The sequence below is a fragment of the Coturnix japonica genome, chromosome 3, assembly GCF_054131305.1.
Source record: "Coturnix japonica strain WE chromosome 3, WE-NBRP24, whole genome shotgun sequence".
NCBI classification, from domain to species: Eukaryota; Metazoa; Chordata; class Aves; order Galliformes; family Phasianidae; genus Coturnix; species Coturnix japonica.
Window position 1 is genome coordinate 85,333,048 of NC_140665.1, and position 17,133 is coordinate 85,350,180.

The window sequence follows — 17,133 nt, forward strand, 5'->3', positions numbered from 1 at the left end:
CCTGTGTTTAAACAGCCAATACAGTAACAGGATTAACTAAAATAATATTTGATAAAATTACCATATATGTGAGATACACTCCAAAATACTTATCAGTGTTTCAGATACTCTTGCATTCATTGGAATGTCATGAAACGAGAAACTTGTAGTACTACTATGAATGAGTTATGTGAAAATCACTAATCTCTATTTCTTATTTCAGTGTTGTGCTAATATTAAGCAAACATAAAATAACACAGCATGAGAAAATGCCTTTATCTTTTCTTTTACTTCCTTTCTTTCTAGCTGTATCTTGTGGTATTCCTGATTCTCCTGGGAATGGTTCAGTTATAGGTAATGAATTCACTTTGGGCAGTAGATTGATATATGAATGTAATGAAGGCTTCAAGCTAGAATCTAGTCAACAAGCAACAGCAGTGTGTCAAGAAGATGGATTATGGAGCAACAAAGGGAGGCCACCTGTCTGCAAATGTAAGTAGGCATGTGTTTCTCAAGCATATTTCCCTTAAACTGATACAGGAATAGCTTCTGCGATGAAGTTTAGGTTTTCTGTGTACCTATCTGCTGGACCGGTCACTTAGTAACATATCATGTCTTAAAATCTCACTGTGGCTAATGTTCTTATCTCTGTTTTCACTGTGTAAAGTTACAAACATCAATTGTAGAAGCTATTTTTGAAACACTGATAGTGTACACAACTAGCCAGGGTAAGAGTTATTCAGTCTTTATCTTAATTTTCTGTCAGAACTGGGAAGTATAATGGAGGTTCCTTTGCTATGAGACATGGCATCTCATGGGCATTGGGTTACCTCCATCTGTCTTTGTACTGATTCAAAACAGTGAATGCTACCTTCATTCTGCCATGGTCTTCTTCATGAGATTCTCTACTTCAGTTCCTGGAGCACTTCTTCCATTTTTATTTTTATTTATTTTTTTCTCACGTTGGTTTAGACACTGCTGCTTCTCACTCTTTAAAAAAAAATAAAAATAAAAAATAATTAAAAAAAAATTAAAAAAAAAAATCCCCTTTCCTTCTCCTAAAAATCATTTCCCAGAGGTGCCACCAGATTTGCTGATGGGTTCAGCTATGTCCTGTGGTGGATCCTTTGCAGAACCAGCTGGAAATCAGCATATCTGGCAAGGGCAACCCTTGGCCTCTTTCCACAGAAGCCATCCCATCTCCACTCATTCCAACACTGCTATCAATACTGAATACACTCATACAAGTCTTCTATAGAGTTAACAGTCTTGCTGTAATTCATTCTTGTTGTTACTTCACGGTGTTTGGCCTGGTGATTCTTATTACTGTTCTCTGGACAACCTCCAGTTGATCTACATCCTTCTTGAAGGACAATGCCTAAATAAGCAGTTCCACTGAGTGCATAAGGATTATTTGAAGTCATCTGTGATCACACAAACATGCTCTGTATTCAGAACCATCTGCAGAGGGAAAGCAGTAGTCTCATACATTGATCTACACTTTATTCTCTTAGAAAAAAATAAAATAAAAATTGACAGGTTATAAAGCACATAACTTCTATAATTAATGAGCTCAAATATCAACTTCATTTATTTATTTATTTATTTATTTATTTCTGGAGGGAAAAACAAATTAACTTGGATTTAAATAAAAATGAAAACAACAGCCAGTGTTTTTGCAACTATTGAACCTTACCAGACAGTGACTGTTGTATAAACTGAGCAAATTACTAATGTTTTGCTTTGCTTTCTACATTATGAAGTTTAATTTAATATTTGTAAGTCCTAAGTGAGTTTAATACTTTTAAATTTTTTTTACCCTTTCTAAAAGTTTATTCAGTTTTTAAAATATTCCCATTACTTAGTAAAGTGACAAATGCTGAAGTATAAAAGACTAATGATACACATGGCAATTATACAGTCAGTGTTTTCAACATGGATTGCTCTTCCAGGACACATTTGTTACTCCAGATTACTTACCTGCAAGTTCTAAAAACCTTAGATAATCTTCATAACAACCTTTCTTTAAAGTTGCAGTACTGTAAGGATATATTTGTTTAGTCTCCAGAGATAGAATCATCTGAGACTGATGAGCAACAAACACAGCACAAAAAAAGTAAGTGGTAATGAATGAATTCATTATATCCTCAGGTCTATTAAAATGAAGGCTGAAATCAGTACAGTTTTGTTTTACAATGTTTCTCTTATAATGTAAAGCTTGAGTCTCTGAATAGCCATTTGAAAACCTTTCTCAAACAATACTTTAAATCTGGCCAAACACTCATTTGAATAAATGGAGTCTTTGCAAGAATTACATAATAATATTTGCTTTTTCTTTACATCTCTGGAGCCTTTTTTGTCTCTGAAATGTTTAAATAAATAAAGTTAGAGCACGTCCATCATTGTCCACCTCATCTCTCTAAATGAAACTGAACTACGTATTTTTGCTCATTTGCAGTGTTTGCTGTATAATATTATTTTTTCCTAGAACTTGTATTTCAGAACTGCACATTGTACACTCAGTTTTTCATTGAAAGACTTCTGCCAGTATGGCAAGACATATTTTCTGTTAAAAAAATTAGTGGCAGTATGCTAATATTTATGTGTCCTTTATTCACAGCTGTAACTTGCCCCAACATAGAGACTCTGCTTTCAGAACATGTTGTCTGGAGACTGATTTCCGGGTCACTGAATGAGTACGGAGCTCAAGTCATGCTCAGCTGCAGTCCTGGGTATTATTTATTGGGTCGAAGACTCATACAGTGCAGGACTAATGGAACCTGGAGTGTAGGCAATGAAAGGCCAATCTGTAAGGGTAAGCAGCGCACTTGTTTACAGAATATACTATGGTTTTTAATACATATATTTTAATTCATAAATATATATTTAATATATATTTATATATACATGTCAGAGCTGGCACATAGTCCTTGAACAAGTGTAAGGAGTGTGAATACACTGGAAGATAGTTAAGAAAAGATTTAGGGAGAAAATATAGGAAGATAGGACTGACTGTGGTGATCGTCTGGAGGACTTGGCTAGACAAGTGCTACTGATTAGCCTTGTTTGCAAACAATCATCTTCTTTCACCCTTTTCTGCCTATCAGCAGTGTGGTTTATCCTTTCTGAAAATAGCACCTGTAGCTTCTTAGCTGATCAGTTAGTGTGATTGAGAGTTTTGTTTCTTGTGATTGTCTCCTAGATTAAAGTTAATCAGATAACCCTGCTGGAATTCTTACAGGCTCTCATGGTGTGAATGACCAGACTTGGTTTCCATCACTGGCTTCCTATTACCCCTTGTTACACTGGAAACAGTCCTTGATCAGATAACCTGAAAGTAGATACCTTCTTTCTCCATACCCTTATGTCCAGTAATACGTATGCATGGAATATAATGGCAACCTTCCCAGACATTCATGTCTTGCTTCCGAGCATGACATTTAGATTACATTTAAACTGTTTTCAAGATGTGAAGTCATCCGAGTTTTCTGATTTAGGACATGCATTTCCAAACCAAGCATAATTTTAAGACTAATGCATAGTATTACTGTTGAATAGAGCTTTTATATTTATTCGTTTTACATTTACTTTTTAAGAAAATGTGATCTATTTTTTTTCCAGTCTAAGGAATTATGAAAAGCATTTTCAAATTTCAGTTTATTTTGTTGTTTTTTTCCCCCAGTTATTTCCTGTGGTGGTCTTCCATCTCCACCAAATGGAAATAAGATTGGAACCTTAACAGTGTATGGAGCCACTGCAATATTCACCTGTAACACTGGATACACGTTAGTTGGTTCTCATGTGAGAGAATGCTTGGCAAATGGTCTTTGGAGTGGTGCTGAAACCCAGTGTCTAGGTAAAAGCTTATTTCTATTTTGTTTTTTTAAGTAAAAGTGGTATTAATTATTGGAATTCACCTCATATCAAACAACAATACTTTTACACAATGAAAAATAAATTATTCCCAAATATAAAATGTATTGTATGCTGCATTTGATTTATAATGCTCTATTGACATATAGTTTTGGTATTTTGCTGTTGTTGTTATTTGCTTTTGTTGTTTTTCTCAAATTCTATTTGATGTTGTTGGAAGGCTTTCTGGGCCAGAAGGATTTTTTTGTGACTTACTTGGTTATCCACATTTACAATACTTTGATTTGATTCATGGAGCAGTCCCAGAGGGCATGAAGAAACTAAGCTGGAAAATGAGCTTCAGTAAAGAAGCATGCATAGTGCATTCAAACTACAAGTATATGTTCAACATACTGAAAATTTAGGCAAGGGGATTAGACAAGAGATAATCCAAAATAAATACAACCAGCACCCCATTCTGTCTCCTCACAGTCCTGAGATGTATGTAGTGTGGGCCTTAAGTTCTTATGCCAGCTATTTTAATCTTCAGTTTTGCTTATGTTGGTTTATAATGAGCTTCAAAACAAAACGAGCAAAAAAAACTAGGAATGGGTATGTTTCATAGCATGTCAAGAAGAACCACAGTCTTTTGTCCACCTGAATAAATGAACAGAAGATAAAATTAAAAAAACTCTTTTACTAATCCTTACTTTCTCAAATGTTTTTGCTGGCTGAAGAGTCCCAGATGTTATCTTTTCTATGAAGTGAGTCAAAATTAGCATTTTGGTCTACGTTTCCAACCAGTCAATGTCAGTATGGATGTATGGGAAGGAAGCTGTAATTGCAGCATACTTAACAAAGTGATAATGAAAGCTGCTGAGCATTCTAAGATATTTGGAACTGGAGCTGGGACTCAACTTCCTCAGTGTTAATAGGGTCACTGTGTTTCAGTGTGCAGATAGATGAACAGATGGTCTTTGGCACAGCAGGTTGTTGATGCTCATTTTCCTATACAAATAAGTGGTAAATAAGTAGTCCATACTATTCTTCATTGTATTTCAAAGCAGGTAGAGTTCCTGTGAGCAAAGCATGGAGAGCTGCTTTTGAAAACACAACGTTCTCCTTTCTTTAATATAACATTAAAAAATGTCTATCTTCAACATGGTAACGAGGTTTGATGGTACCACGTAACACTCAATCTAATCTTCCAAAAAGAATTTTCTGTTATCACCCACTTTGTCATAGCTGGTAATTGTGAAAAAAAAGAATAACAACTATCATCAGACTAATATGATTCTTACCAGAGTACGAGGGATGACATCCTGAATTTCTGGAGATCATTAATGCCTGGAAATGCTATTAGAGAAATTATTTTGAAATGTGTTGCAGGCAATGAGACGGTATTGTTCTAACATCAAAAGCATAATAATTTACCCTTGATGGAAAGAAGAATGTGAAGTTATCAGCTGCATGTTACTGGTGCTCTTCATAAGCAGTTTCACAGAAAATGTTATGGGGTATCAGTGAAATGCATAAATGTGGGAAACTTTCTGTCAGAGACATGAACTTGTGTCCTGAATCTTGGTTTACTATTGTTGTACTGATTGCCTTTTCTTCTTTCAATTCAAATAATAAATGATAGCAGTAAGGAAAATGAAGAGGGACTCAGTTTTCTGTGAAGATGATTTTAGATTGTATATTCCTTCAGAGGTGTTTCCATCTGTCACGAGCACAATAGCTCTTGCAGAAAACTTTAGTACTATACAAGTGAAGATTGTTTTATGATACTTTATTTTTCTTTAGAATTTGATGAACTTTGGTTTCTATTTGTCAGATTGATTGCGTTGCTGAATGCAGCCAATGCTTAGTGATGTTAAATACGTGCATCTGCTTTACTGGACAGAAAGGATCACATTTAGGTCTTGACAGTTATTAATCACAATTTATTCTTTGCAATTTCAAAATCAGACAAGCTCTGTAATACCAAAAATACTGCACAGTTCTGAATGTGGAAGTCTAAAGTCTGTTATCAAATTCATGCTGCAGAAGATTGTATTTCTGCAGAAGATTGTATTTCCTACCTCTCTACATCCTCTCACATAAGGGATATTAACACCATGCACCTAATTTAGGTTCAGTTTAGTGTGCAATCTAAGATCCTAAATTCCCAGCAAGGTCAGTGGAACTATGCAGGCTGTTCCAGAGAGCAATTTAGGAAAGATAAATTTCAGTCTTAAAGCTAAATTATGTGAATGCCACTGGTTGTGTATTTCTAAATTTTAAGGACAGCATGCACCACATTTATTCCAGAAGTGCCTTTAGGACTTATTTAAAGCCTGTGAAGGCATACAACTAGGGAACTGGTTTTTAATTTTGCACATTAGGTCTAGAAAAATAAAACAAATGCTGCTCTTTTCATATCTTTAATCATTTCTTAGATTTCCTTTCCCAGAATCTGTGATTGTCCCCAGCTCCAATGTAGTTTAAACCAGTACTAGCCTTGGTAGTGTGTTTTTGCTAGCAACTCTACTGGTCAAGGAGACAAGATGCTTTCATTTTATGAATACAGAGTGCTCTGTGCTGGCTGAACTCTGACGCAAAATGGTCTACTCACAAAAAAAACAAGGCAAATGATGAAAATGAGGAATCAGACTAGTATGGAGAAATAATGTGGGTTTGGTATTTTCAGTAATTTTTATTTGTAGTTCACACTTCTCTGAGGAAAAAGACAACTTTGTTCAAGAAAAGGTGAAATATATATATATATATGTATGTGTGTATATATATATATATATATATATGGTGTGTATGGTTTGTAGTTTCAGATATATGTAATTTATACGCAACATACTTTTTTCTGACAAATTCATCATTTCTAGAACATAATCTGCAGAATCTATACATATATGAAAATTTTAAATATACAAATCACTTATTTTCTTCAAATCAGCACTCTTGTAAATGTTGACAATGTTTGTAAGGATTTATATATTTGATGTGTTGTTCTTCAATTGTAGCTGGTCACTGTGGTTCTCCAGATCCAATAGTAAATGGTCATATTAGTGGGGATGGCTTCAGTTATCGTGATACTGTAGTCTATCAGTGTAATCCTGGCTTTCGACTTGTTGGTACATCTGTCAGAATTTGCCTACAGGATCACAGATGGTCTGGACAAACTCCTGTTTGTGTCCGTAAGTATCATTTATTATACAGTTAAATGTTATTATTTTTAATGTAATTGAACATTCACAGTGTATGGGATGTTAAAAGGTGTTCAAATGAGGTATTCAATGAGGTGTTCAAAACATATCTATTGAACGTATTTTCAGTGGTAAAGGTCATTACAATAATCTACTTCTCCCAATATTTATCAATGCAATCCCAGTCATTACACGGGATTATATGACATATGTTAGAAAAATATTAACATTTTTATTCTCTTTAACTTTTTTTTTTTTCTGAATTCATTTGCTTTTAAAAATTGACAATTAATTTTATTTTATTTTATTTTATTTTATTTTATTTTATTTTATTTTATTTTATTTATTTTATTTATTTTATTTTATTTTATTTTATTTATTTAATTTTTGAGGTGTTCCTAGTTCCAGTTCCTTTCTCAATTGTGCGGCAAGTTTCCTGACATTCTCTGAAGCATCAGGCATTTAATCAGATCTAATTTCTCTGAACATTATTCTATTTTGCAGAGCACTAACATTTATTTATTTATTTATTTTTGTTATAATAAACTTACAATTTCTATAGAATTTTGTTATTTTTCATGGAGCATTTACGTTCTTAAGATGTCTGTAAATCAGACAGAAATATTTTCATCCACACAGAGATATAGTTACTGAAACAGTCATCTTTTCTGTTTAATAAGTATGTTTGTTTTGTTTTTAAGAAAATATACTGCTGGTAAGTCATTGGATTTCAAAATGTTCAGTATTTACTTTTTTAGTGGATAAAATAAAAAATCTACTTGTAAAAAGCTATAAGAAATATCTGCCAAATGTTATTGTCCTTTTAATATCCTATTATATCTTCAAATGATTTACGATCCTCAAAGGAGAAATACCATCGCCTTGTGTTATTACTGCTACTGGATTAATTTTACTGTGCAGTGAATAAAATCCCTTCAAAAGAAAGGGGCAGTGCTGAGGGGACGGTGAGATATTGTTAAACTGATATTATTATCACTGTTCTGAGAACTGACTGTAGTTCCTGAAATGGCAGCAACCAAACTTCAAATGAGTTCCCCCCTTTTATTTATTCAATAGAAACAGTAAAAATGGCTCAGCTCTTTCTGAGAAGGAGAGTGAAAATATCCTGTGTAATAGTGCTTAGAAAACGTCTCCCTAATGTAATACTGAAAAGGACTTCTGATTAAGGATTGTGGATCAGGAACTTTGCCCCTGAAAATTAATGACAAACTGTGGTACATTTTGTATGATTTTCACAGAATATCCTTTTATGTTCATCATTGGCTTTCAAAGAATTTTCATACTTGTTAATAGTAGATACCAATTATAAAATAAAGCATTCAAAGTATTCCACCCATGACTATTTTATCTTCTTAGTTTCGTGTTCCAGGTTCCTTCATTTTGCAGTTTTTTGATACATAGGTATTTCTCTACCTCAGTACTGGATAATCACGTACATGCATAAGGCAGTTCCTTATCTCAGGAGGAAAAAGAAGATTTGTTATTCACCACTTAGATGATAACCTTGAGATGAAATGTCTTGGCTAGTCCTTAGATAAGTAATATTAATTTGTCTGCATTAAAGCCTAGTGGTGATTTGAAACACTATTGTGCCAAAATTACCTATGTTTAAAAATATTAAATATAGCATCTGTCAGGAATAGTGAATTCTAACGCTGAGCTACCATGTTATGTATTTGTTGAAAAGGGCAGCTGAACAGAATTTGGTATCAATTTCTTATAAATAAAATACCTAAATTTTGTGTAATAAATTCTGTATCATAGATTTTGTTCATGAGGCTTCATAAAGTCTAAGGTAATAGCAATGTTTAGTTTAATATCCTGTTAAATAAGAAAGATGGTGACTGTGATGATGGTGACTACAGAAATTATTCCAGTTATCAAAACATACTTATTAGTAACAGTTTATAAAATGCAACAGGTAGATCCTGCATATAGACTTAAATTTTATTCTATGGTTTAAGGGTTCTTTTTCAAATGCTGAAAAAAGGCTAGTGCAGAAAGGGATGCAGGTGATTAGAGTGCATCTATTTATACAATTTAAGGTCTAAATACTTAAACGTGCATACAGGAAGGCATCCTATTTGATTTGCAAAGATCCAGTATTGTTGAAAATAATATTTTGTAATTGAACTCTGTGATAAAATAAGAGGAAACACTTTTTTTTTTTTCCACCTATCTGCTCATTACAGAAAAAGAAACCCTATAATTTATCAACAATATACTTGTTGATAACTTGTTAAATCAATTTAGTATTATCATTATCACCAGAGCAATGTTGAAAAGCTGTATATACATATACATGTATATATATATATGACTTTCTTATTTTATATCACCACAGTCTGTTTTTTCTGTATTTTTTTCTATACTACTTTAGTGTCTTGTTATGTAGAAGTGTATAGTTAAACTACTATAAAATGTTTTTAAGTGTCATGTAAGCACATTAACACACACGTAATATAAAAGATTTAATGTCAACAGTGATTTTTCTACTGCCTTAAGAAAATCTGATTAAAAGGATCAGTAGTATTTCAGCAGAGCAACTCAAGAAATTTGGAACAGGAACGTTCAGAATTTAGCAGTGCTCTGAAGCAGTGCATTAAGTTCAGTTTGTTTTTCACTACTATATTTTGAATTTTAAAGGAAAAATAAGAAGTAGGAAATATAGTTATGTTCCAATATTTTAAAGGTATAATCCATACCAATGTATTATCAAAATGCATGTGCATGTAATTAATTTATATTAAAAGTTCCACATGAGGTAAAAAAGTAGAATCTACATGTCTTAGTGAAAAATTAACATTTTCCCCCCATAGCAGTTAAGAACTATGAATAAATGTATTCCATTATTTTCTAAACTTCCTGCATAAATATGAAAGACATATTCAGAAAGAAAAACAGCTACAACCTGAAAGTAATTCCATGAAACAGTGCCTTTCATTTAGTTGATTTAGTTGCTAGCGTGTCTATTTTTCTTTTAACAGCAATCACGTGTGGACATCCAGGGAATCCTGCTCATGGAATGACTAATGGCAGTGAGTTTAATTTGAATGACGTTGTAAATTTTACTTGCAACACTGGGTACTTACTTCAGGGTGCTTCTCAAGCGCAGTGCCGTAGCAATGGGCAGTGGAGTAGCCCTTTACCAAACTGCCGAGGTAAGAAACTTCCCTGTAATTCTGCTGTTCTTTAAGGTCTTGTTTCATGTGTGATCCTTTTCTCTGCTTTCAAAATTCTGGAAGAAGATTTATGGCATTATCGCCTTATTTATATGAATTTTTGCATTTCTATATTGGAGACAAGATCTAGTCTTGATTTTTCAGTATTTGAGCTCAATGTTTTCAGATTGCAATCTCTAGCATTTAGTTTAGAGACACATAAGGTATACTTGATATCACAAAAGTAATGTTACATTACTAGATCACAGGTGACTGTCTATCCTGACATAGGTGCTCTGGAAGTTTCCTAAATTGCCAATTACTCCTGTTAAAACATTGTTATGCAAGTGAATATTCATGCATTTAAACAACATTGCTTCTGTTATTTCCTTGTGATGGCTGAAAAGATTTTTGAAACCTCAATATTCTTTCCCCAGAACAAACTGATGAAGATTTCATTCTTATTGTTTTGATCCTTAGTATGCTCTGTGTAACATTGAAATTTTTGAAAGCTTAGAATGAAGCAAGAGTTTGTGTGTTAAAAACAAACAAACAAACAAACAAAAAAAAAAAACTGTGTAAAATATACATACTAGAGAAAAAGGAAAATAAGCCATTTTAGTAACACTGTAACCTAAGAAAATGAAAAGTTCTCATACTTAATCACATCTTTTTTATTTATGTATTCAGATTTCAGTAACATAATTAGAATTAAAATTATATTTTAATTCTAAAAATTAAATAATAATAATAATAATAATAATATAATATATTTATATAATTTTATATAAAATTAAAATATTATGCTATTAAATTATCCTTTCATACTCTTTCTGTTTATGGCCACTGTTTTTATTTGATTTACTCAGTTGTAGAATATGAGGTTAATGTCAGACTTATATCAAGGTCTTGATGAGAGCAGTAACGAGCTCCCAAAAGAGTTTGTACTATAGAAAATACTTTCTCAGTGCTGAGTCCAGCAAGTTGATTATAATAGTAAATAATACTATGGAATGTTTTGTTTTGAATCATTAAGGCAGAAAAATACCTTCTCACTGCAAACTATGCAATTAGGTGAAAGGCAGAAAATGCAGTGAAACATGTAAGATATATTGAAAGATCTCAAAAGCCTTGAGAAAAAGTTCTCAGATATTAGATATAATTTAGTGATCTTCTTGTGAACTCTACAGAAGGACATAAACTTTAATAAGTATAATTTTGAAATGTTATACCTAGTCATATTCCTTTCATACAAATGGAGTTGTCCACCAGAGCACTATTCTTTGGCATCTTTATCACTTTGATGAAGAAGTTATCATCACTGCATTCTAGGAAATTCCTGAATTGCTTCTGCCTATGACTTCCACATAGTGCCAGAAACTACCATCTTCCCTAAAGGTTGCACTTATTTTAATAGTGGAGGTGGACACTGTCTGCTTCTCTGTCACAGTTATCTTCTGTAACTTGGCTTTAATGTGCTAAAGAAAATTGCAGTCATTAAAGCTGTGCTCAGGTAACACTGGGACTAAAAATGATGTAAGTTCAGTTGACTTATTAAAACTCATATTTTATTACAGTAGTTGTTCCTAAGAATAATAATTGTCTTTGGTAATTAGCTCATCATATTATTTGATAGATAGCTTATGCAATTTCAAGCTCAGTCTGTGTGGAATTAGAACTTTCATTCTCATTAAAACAATGAATAAATGGCAGTTCCCTTAGTCACTACTTGAAGAGTTTATTCAAGTGACTTAACCAGCAGAGCAATTTAATTATGTAAAAGGAGAAACAGGAACCAGTCAGCTGTTCATATTTAGACTTGTCTACTTCTTTTTTCCTTCTGTACTACTTTGCGGCACTAGACCTTGGTGAAAACAGTCCTTTATCTTATCTGTAAGGTATTTGAGTTTCTATTGAAAATATATACTTTTTCACATATCCTGCAGATTCAGTTCAGATCTGTTCTGTTTGACAGTCAGAAGCAGAGACTGCATGGTTTGTTTAAGATAAACCCCAGTTACAAAGAAAGTTACTCAGATATTGTCCTAGTTTCAGCTAGAAAAGAGTTGATTTTTTTCTTAATGCATGGTATGAGACTATGTTTTGGTCTTAGGAGAAAAAGAATGGTGATAACGCTCTGATATTGTAGTTGTTGCTGAGCAGTACTATACAGAGTCAAGGACATTTCAGCTTTTTGGTTTTTCATACTGTCCTGCCAGCAATGGGGACTGGAAGGGTAGACAGAGCTGGTTGGGGACAGAGCCAGGACAACTGATCTAAGCTGGTCAAAGGCGTGGTCCATACTTTATGACATCACGTGACAAAATGGAGAGCCACTGAAATGAGAAAAGAATCAGATGGCCCTGTCAGGCCTCTGCACTTCTGATTGCACTGTAGGTCATTTTTCCATATATTATGCTTGAAGTAAGAACTGTTCTATTAAATGCCACTCTTTGTCAAATCTGGAGTGCAAGGACTTGCAAGAAGGAGCTTATCTTACTCTGGGATCTTTGGTTTGACATTTCAGGAAACATTTATATGGTTATTTTTTGCTATTGTTATCTCCAAAATGTTTTATGTTCTTGGAAATGAGATTCAAGAGCTTTTCACCCATTAAAAATGTATTTCTTGAAATCAGAAAACTTTTAACGGATTTGGCTATGTTACAGAGGTTTGGGCTCACATTTTTTAATATTAATGACTGTATCAGCAACTCCAGGAAATTTGTTAGTAATAAAAGATTTAGATCGCTGTTTATTCATATATTCTGCCTCTGTACTGAATTTCTAATTTGAATTTTTTTCTTTTTTCTTTTTTTTTTTTAAATAAAAATCTCATTAACAATATGTTTTTGAAGAGCTTAATCAGACTTTTTATCTTATCAAAAATTGGGTATGTACAAAGAAAAATCTTTTGAATCAACGATGATGTGTTCCTCTCTTTTACTGACAAGGCAAATTAACTTTCTGATGACAGCTGATAGAAGGCTGGGACAGATTGAAATAGTTGACTGATTCTTGTTATCTAAAGATAAAGCAACTCTGAATTTGATAAGTTTTTCAACTATGATATCAAGGATTCGTGTAAACTGAGAAAATGATGTCTCTTGTTCTGTATTATTTTTCTGAGGAGGGCTACAAAGCTGGTGAGGGGTCTGGAGTACAGGCCTTACGAGGAGCAGCTGAGGGAGCTTGGATTGTTCAGCCTGGAGAAGAGAAGGCTCAGGGGAGACCTTATAGCTCTCTATAACTTCCTGAAGGGATGTTGTAGTGAGCTGGGATTTGGCCTCTTCTCTTGTGTAATCAGTGATTGAACTAGAGGGAATGGTTTTAAGCTGCACCAGGGGAGATTCAGGCTGGACATTAGGAAGTATTACTTCTCAGAAAGGGTAGTCAGGCATTGGAATGCACTGCCCAGGGAGGTGGTGGAGTCACTGACCATGGGAGTGTTCAAGAAATGTTTGGATGTGGTGTTGAGGAATATGATTTAGCCAGGAAGTATTGGTAATGGTTGGACTAGATGATCTTCTAGGTCTTTTCCAACCTTGATAATTCTGTGATTCTGAAGCCAGAGGCTGTTGTTGAGACTTTGAATATTAAGTGATCTTAATTTCTTCATGTTGATGCTGTATTGATAATATTAAGAGGAATATTAATTACTATCAATTAGAGCTTGTTAAAATTTCTAAATAAAGAGTTGAGGTGCAATGAAAGATGCCATAAATTTTCTGAGCTATTTACCTGAAGGCAGCAGAGATTGCACAGGACTTAAGTTGACTCATCTGTAGAGTGTTACGTACCTGGAGATCTGGCAGAGACACCTCAAAATGTAGTAACAGAAACATCTTTTAGGTACAACCAAAGAGTTCTTCTCGCATGTGGAAAACAGTGCTCTGATTAGGAAAAACCTAGAGAGAAAGATTTTAAGACATTCTTCCTGAGATGGTATTATCCTGATAGAAATTACCAAATTGGTAAAACTTGCACATATATGCCCACAGATAAATGGACATACAGCCAGAACTTCTAAAAAGAAGAGCTTTACTATGTATCCAAGAGAAAAAAAAAAAAAAAAAAAAAAAGCTTTTTTGAATTAAACTAATTTTGTAACATTAAAACTACTCTGTACAAAGCTAAGAATAGTAACTGTTAATTTATTGATTTTTTTAATGTACTTTTTACATCAGTTTTATGTCAGTATCAAGTGAGTTAGCTATCTAGTTATCATAACAGGCAGAAACTTTCCCTTAGGAAATATAGTATTTTATTTATTATTATTATTATTATTTTCTAATAATGAGAGAACACTTCATAGAATCATGGAATGGTTTGGGTTGTGGAGAAGATCAGAGTGCCAGTCAGGAGAGCACAGGGATATGGCCTGGGATTCTTTGCCCTGCACAGCAGTGTTTGCCAGCAGCTTCACCCCTGTGTCATCCAACTCCTGTGCTATAGGCAGGAACACCTCCCTCTACACCAGGTTGCTCAAAGTCCCATCCAGCTTGGCCTTCAATACTTCCAGGGAGAGTGGGCATTTGCAATGGAAGATTCATATCGATGGCAAAATATTTTGACATGCAATTCAAATGAGCTGTGTTTTAGCTTTTGTTGCACAAGGCAATACAAACTATTTTTTTCTTCCAATCTTCATCTGCAGATTAATGTTAATTTGCACTATTACCCACCTTAGTTATACTACAGTAATACATTTCTCTGGTCTGGGTTCATCAAAGACACAATGCCAAGACATATGATTTCTTACAGATCTTAATAATGTATGCAAAAATATTATTCACAAAGCACTCTGCTTCCTAAATTAATACTTCAGATTTTTGGTTAACATGATCAGAATCAGTATGAAAACTTTATTCTCCAGATGGCTCCCACTGAACAAAAAAGTAGCAATAAAATGATTCCTGTGTTTCTGGTACTTCAAAGTGAAGTTGAGACAGCTGCTTAAAAATAAATAAATAAATTCTCTTTCCCTTGTTGAGCAGTTGCCATTTTTATGTGTTGTTGACTTTACTCTGAACTTTACTGAAATTCCATAGACTGGAAATACTGTAATGGTGTTCACTTTTCCAAAGATAGGAGTTCTTAGAATTTGTCAGAAATTCAAAGTGAGTTCTCTACTTTTATTCATTCTGAGTGGCATTCCCTATTCATGTTCTAGATAGCAACATTAATGCAGTAGTTTTCAAACAGAGAAAAGTTTAAAAAAAAAGTAGCTTAACATTGTTTCAGTCAATACAAAAAAAAAAAAAAAAAAAAAGAAATGAAATACTATGAATGATGTGGGTTTTTTTGGTTGGTTTTTTTGGGGGGTTTTTTTGGTTTTTTTTTTGTGATCATTCAACTTTTTAACAGAAAACTGCCTAAAGGACTCTGGCACGGTCTTTTCACTTCTTTGTACTCAAGGGTTTGAATCTTTTCAGTATGAGGTTTTGAAGTCATCAGGGCAGACTTAAAGCATTCTCCTACTTTTCTCAACAGAATAAATTGAGAGTGCCAGAATTCATTTCCCATGTAACCCTTGACAGCTGTCATTGAGAGAAAGCAATCTCCTTCTACTCTCACTATGATTTAGAACTGGGTCCCCAGGGTGAAAAACAATCAGGGAAACTACTGCCTTAGCTCTGTATGCCAGCCAACTTAAATTATTTTCTAAACTACTTCTTACTGGAGCTTTTGTTCACCACATCACACTAACAAATATATATATTTTAAATCTATAAATGTTATCAAATAACACCAATGTGTTTTTTATTTTTTTAATATTTTCTTTTTTAGCACAGGGTGTAGGATTCTTTTCATAATTACTTGATAAAAATCTTCATGTATGATGATGTTTTTGTTTTTTTTTTTTTTGTTGTTGCACAGAGCACGTATTTAAATTATGCATTCGGTGATTATTCTATATTTTATCACTGAATTAGCTAAACAGCCATTACTGGTACAGGAATGAGACCAGTAATGCACAGACAAATTGATTCTTTGGGACTGTAATATAATACCTAAACTTTGTATATTTCAGATCTGCATGAAAAATGATTTTTTTTTTTTAAATTTTATTTTATTTTGTTTTCCCTATTGTGTTTCAAAGGTAATTCAGTTAGAATTAGGTCTTCTGTTAGATTTAGGCCAACGTACTTTCATGAGACAATGATCTTTTTTCTTAATTTCTATTACTGGCTTTGCAGAAGCTAACTTGTAAGGCTTTAAAGTTGTAAATTCAAGTGTTAAGAAAGCATATAAATATGTAGATATCTAGAATCTATGCCTAGAGAGTTTAATGATATGTTAGTATGAGTCAACTTTAAGAGGCTGAGAAAACAGATTAGTTCCAAAAGTGGAGGCTTTACAGCAGCATCTACACAGTCCTACACGATGACTAATTGCCTAAGAAACAGGGTTAATTAGGATACAGCGTGCATTGCTTCTGAGAGCTGTGCTAGTTTCCGTAATAAAGAATTGCACTGTTAATTTAGACAGATGATCTCATGCAGATCTAACTCAATATCTTAGCAGGACTTCATGAGATTGGGTTGTTTGTTTGACAAACTTCCTCATATATCTCTATTTTAATTAAAGGTTTATTGTCTGTGCCAGAATTAGACTTAGTTGACAGTGGTCACAGTGGGGGGGGGGGAGGGGGGGGGGGAGGGGGGGGGGGAAAACAAAACAAAACAAAACAACAACAACAAAAAAAACAATAAGAAATTATGTAACCGAAAAATGTAACTCAATAGGAAATAATGTAATCTAAAAAGAACACCTTATTTTGAAAATATACATCAACTTAGATATCTTTAGAAACGTGAAATTTCAGAGTTCTTCACAGCAAGTGGAAAAGATTCTACAGCTTAGTCTTTTGTAGCTTCATGAGACCATGAGATTTTAGGGCTTTGGGACTTTGTTTTG

At 33.5% G+C, this 17,133-nt stretch overlaps 1 protein-coding gene across 2 annotated transcripts in view; it reads left to right on the forward strand.

Annotated features, from left to right (window-relative positions):
• Positions 1–17,133, forward strand: part of CSMD1 (CUB and Sushi multiple domains 1) — an 883,639-nt gene that overhangs the window by 833,006 nt on the left and 33,500 nt on the right. For both annotated transcript variants that reach the window (XM_015859302.3, XM_085543902.1), the window contains exons 50-54: positions 286–471; positions 2,600–2,794; positions 3,662–3,835; positions 6,849–7,022; positions 10,040–10,213. In XM_015859302.3, coding sequence (XP_015714788.2) covers positions 286–471; positions 2,600–2,794; positions 3,662–3,835; positions 6,849–7,022; positions 10,040–10,213 — 903 coding nt within the window. The remainder of the gene's footprint in view (positions 1–285; positions 472–2,599; positions 2,795–3,661; positions 3,836–6,848; positions 7,023–10,039; positions 10,214–17,133) is intronic.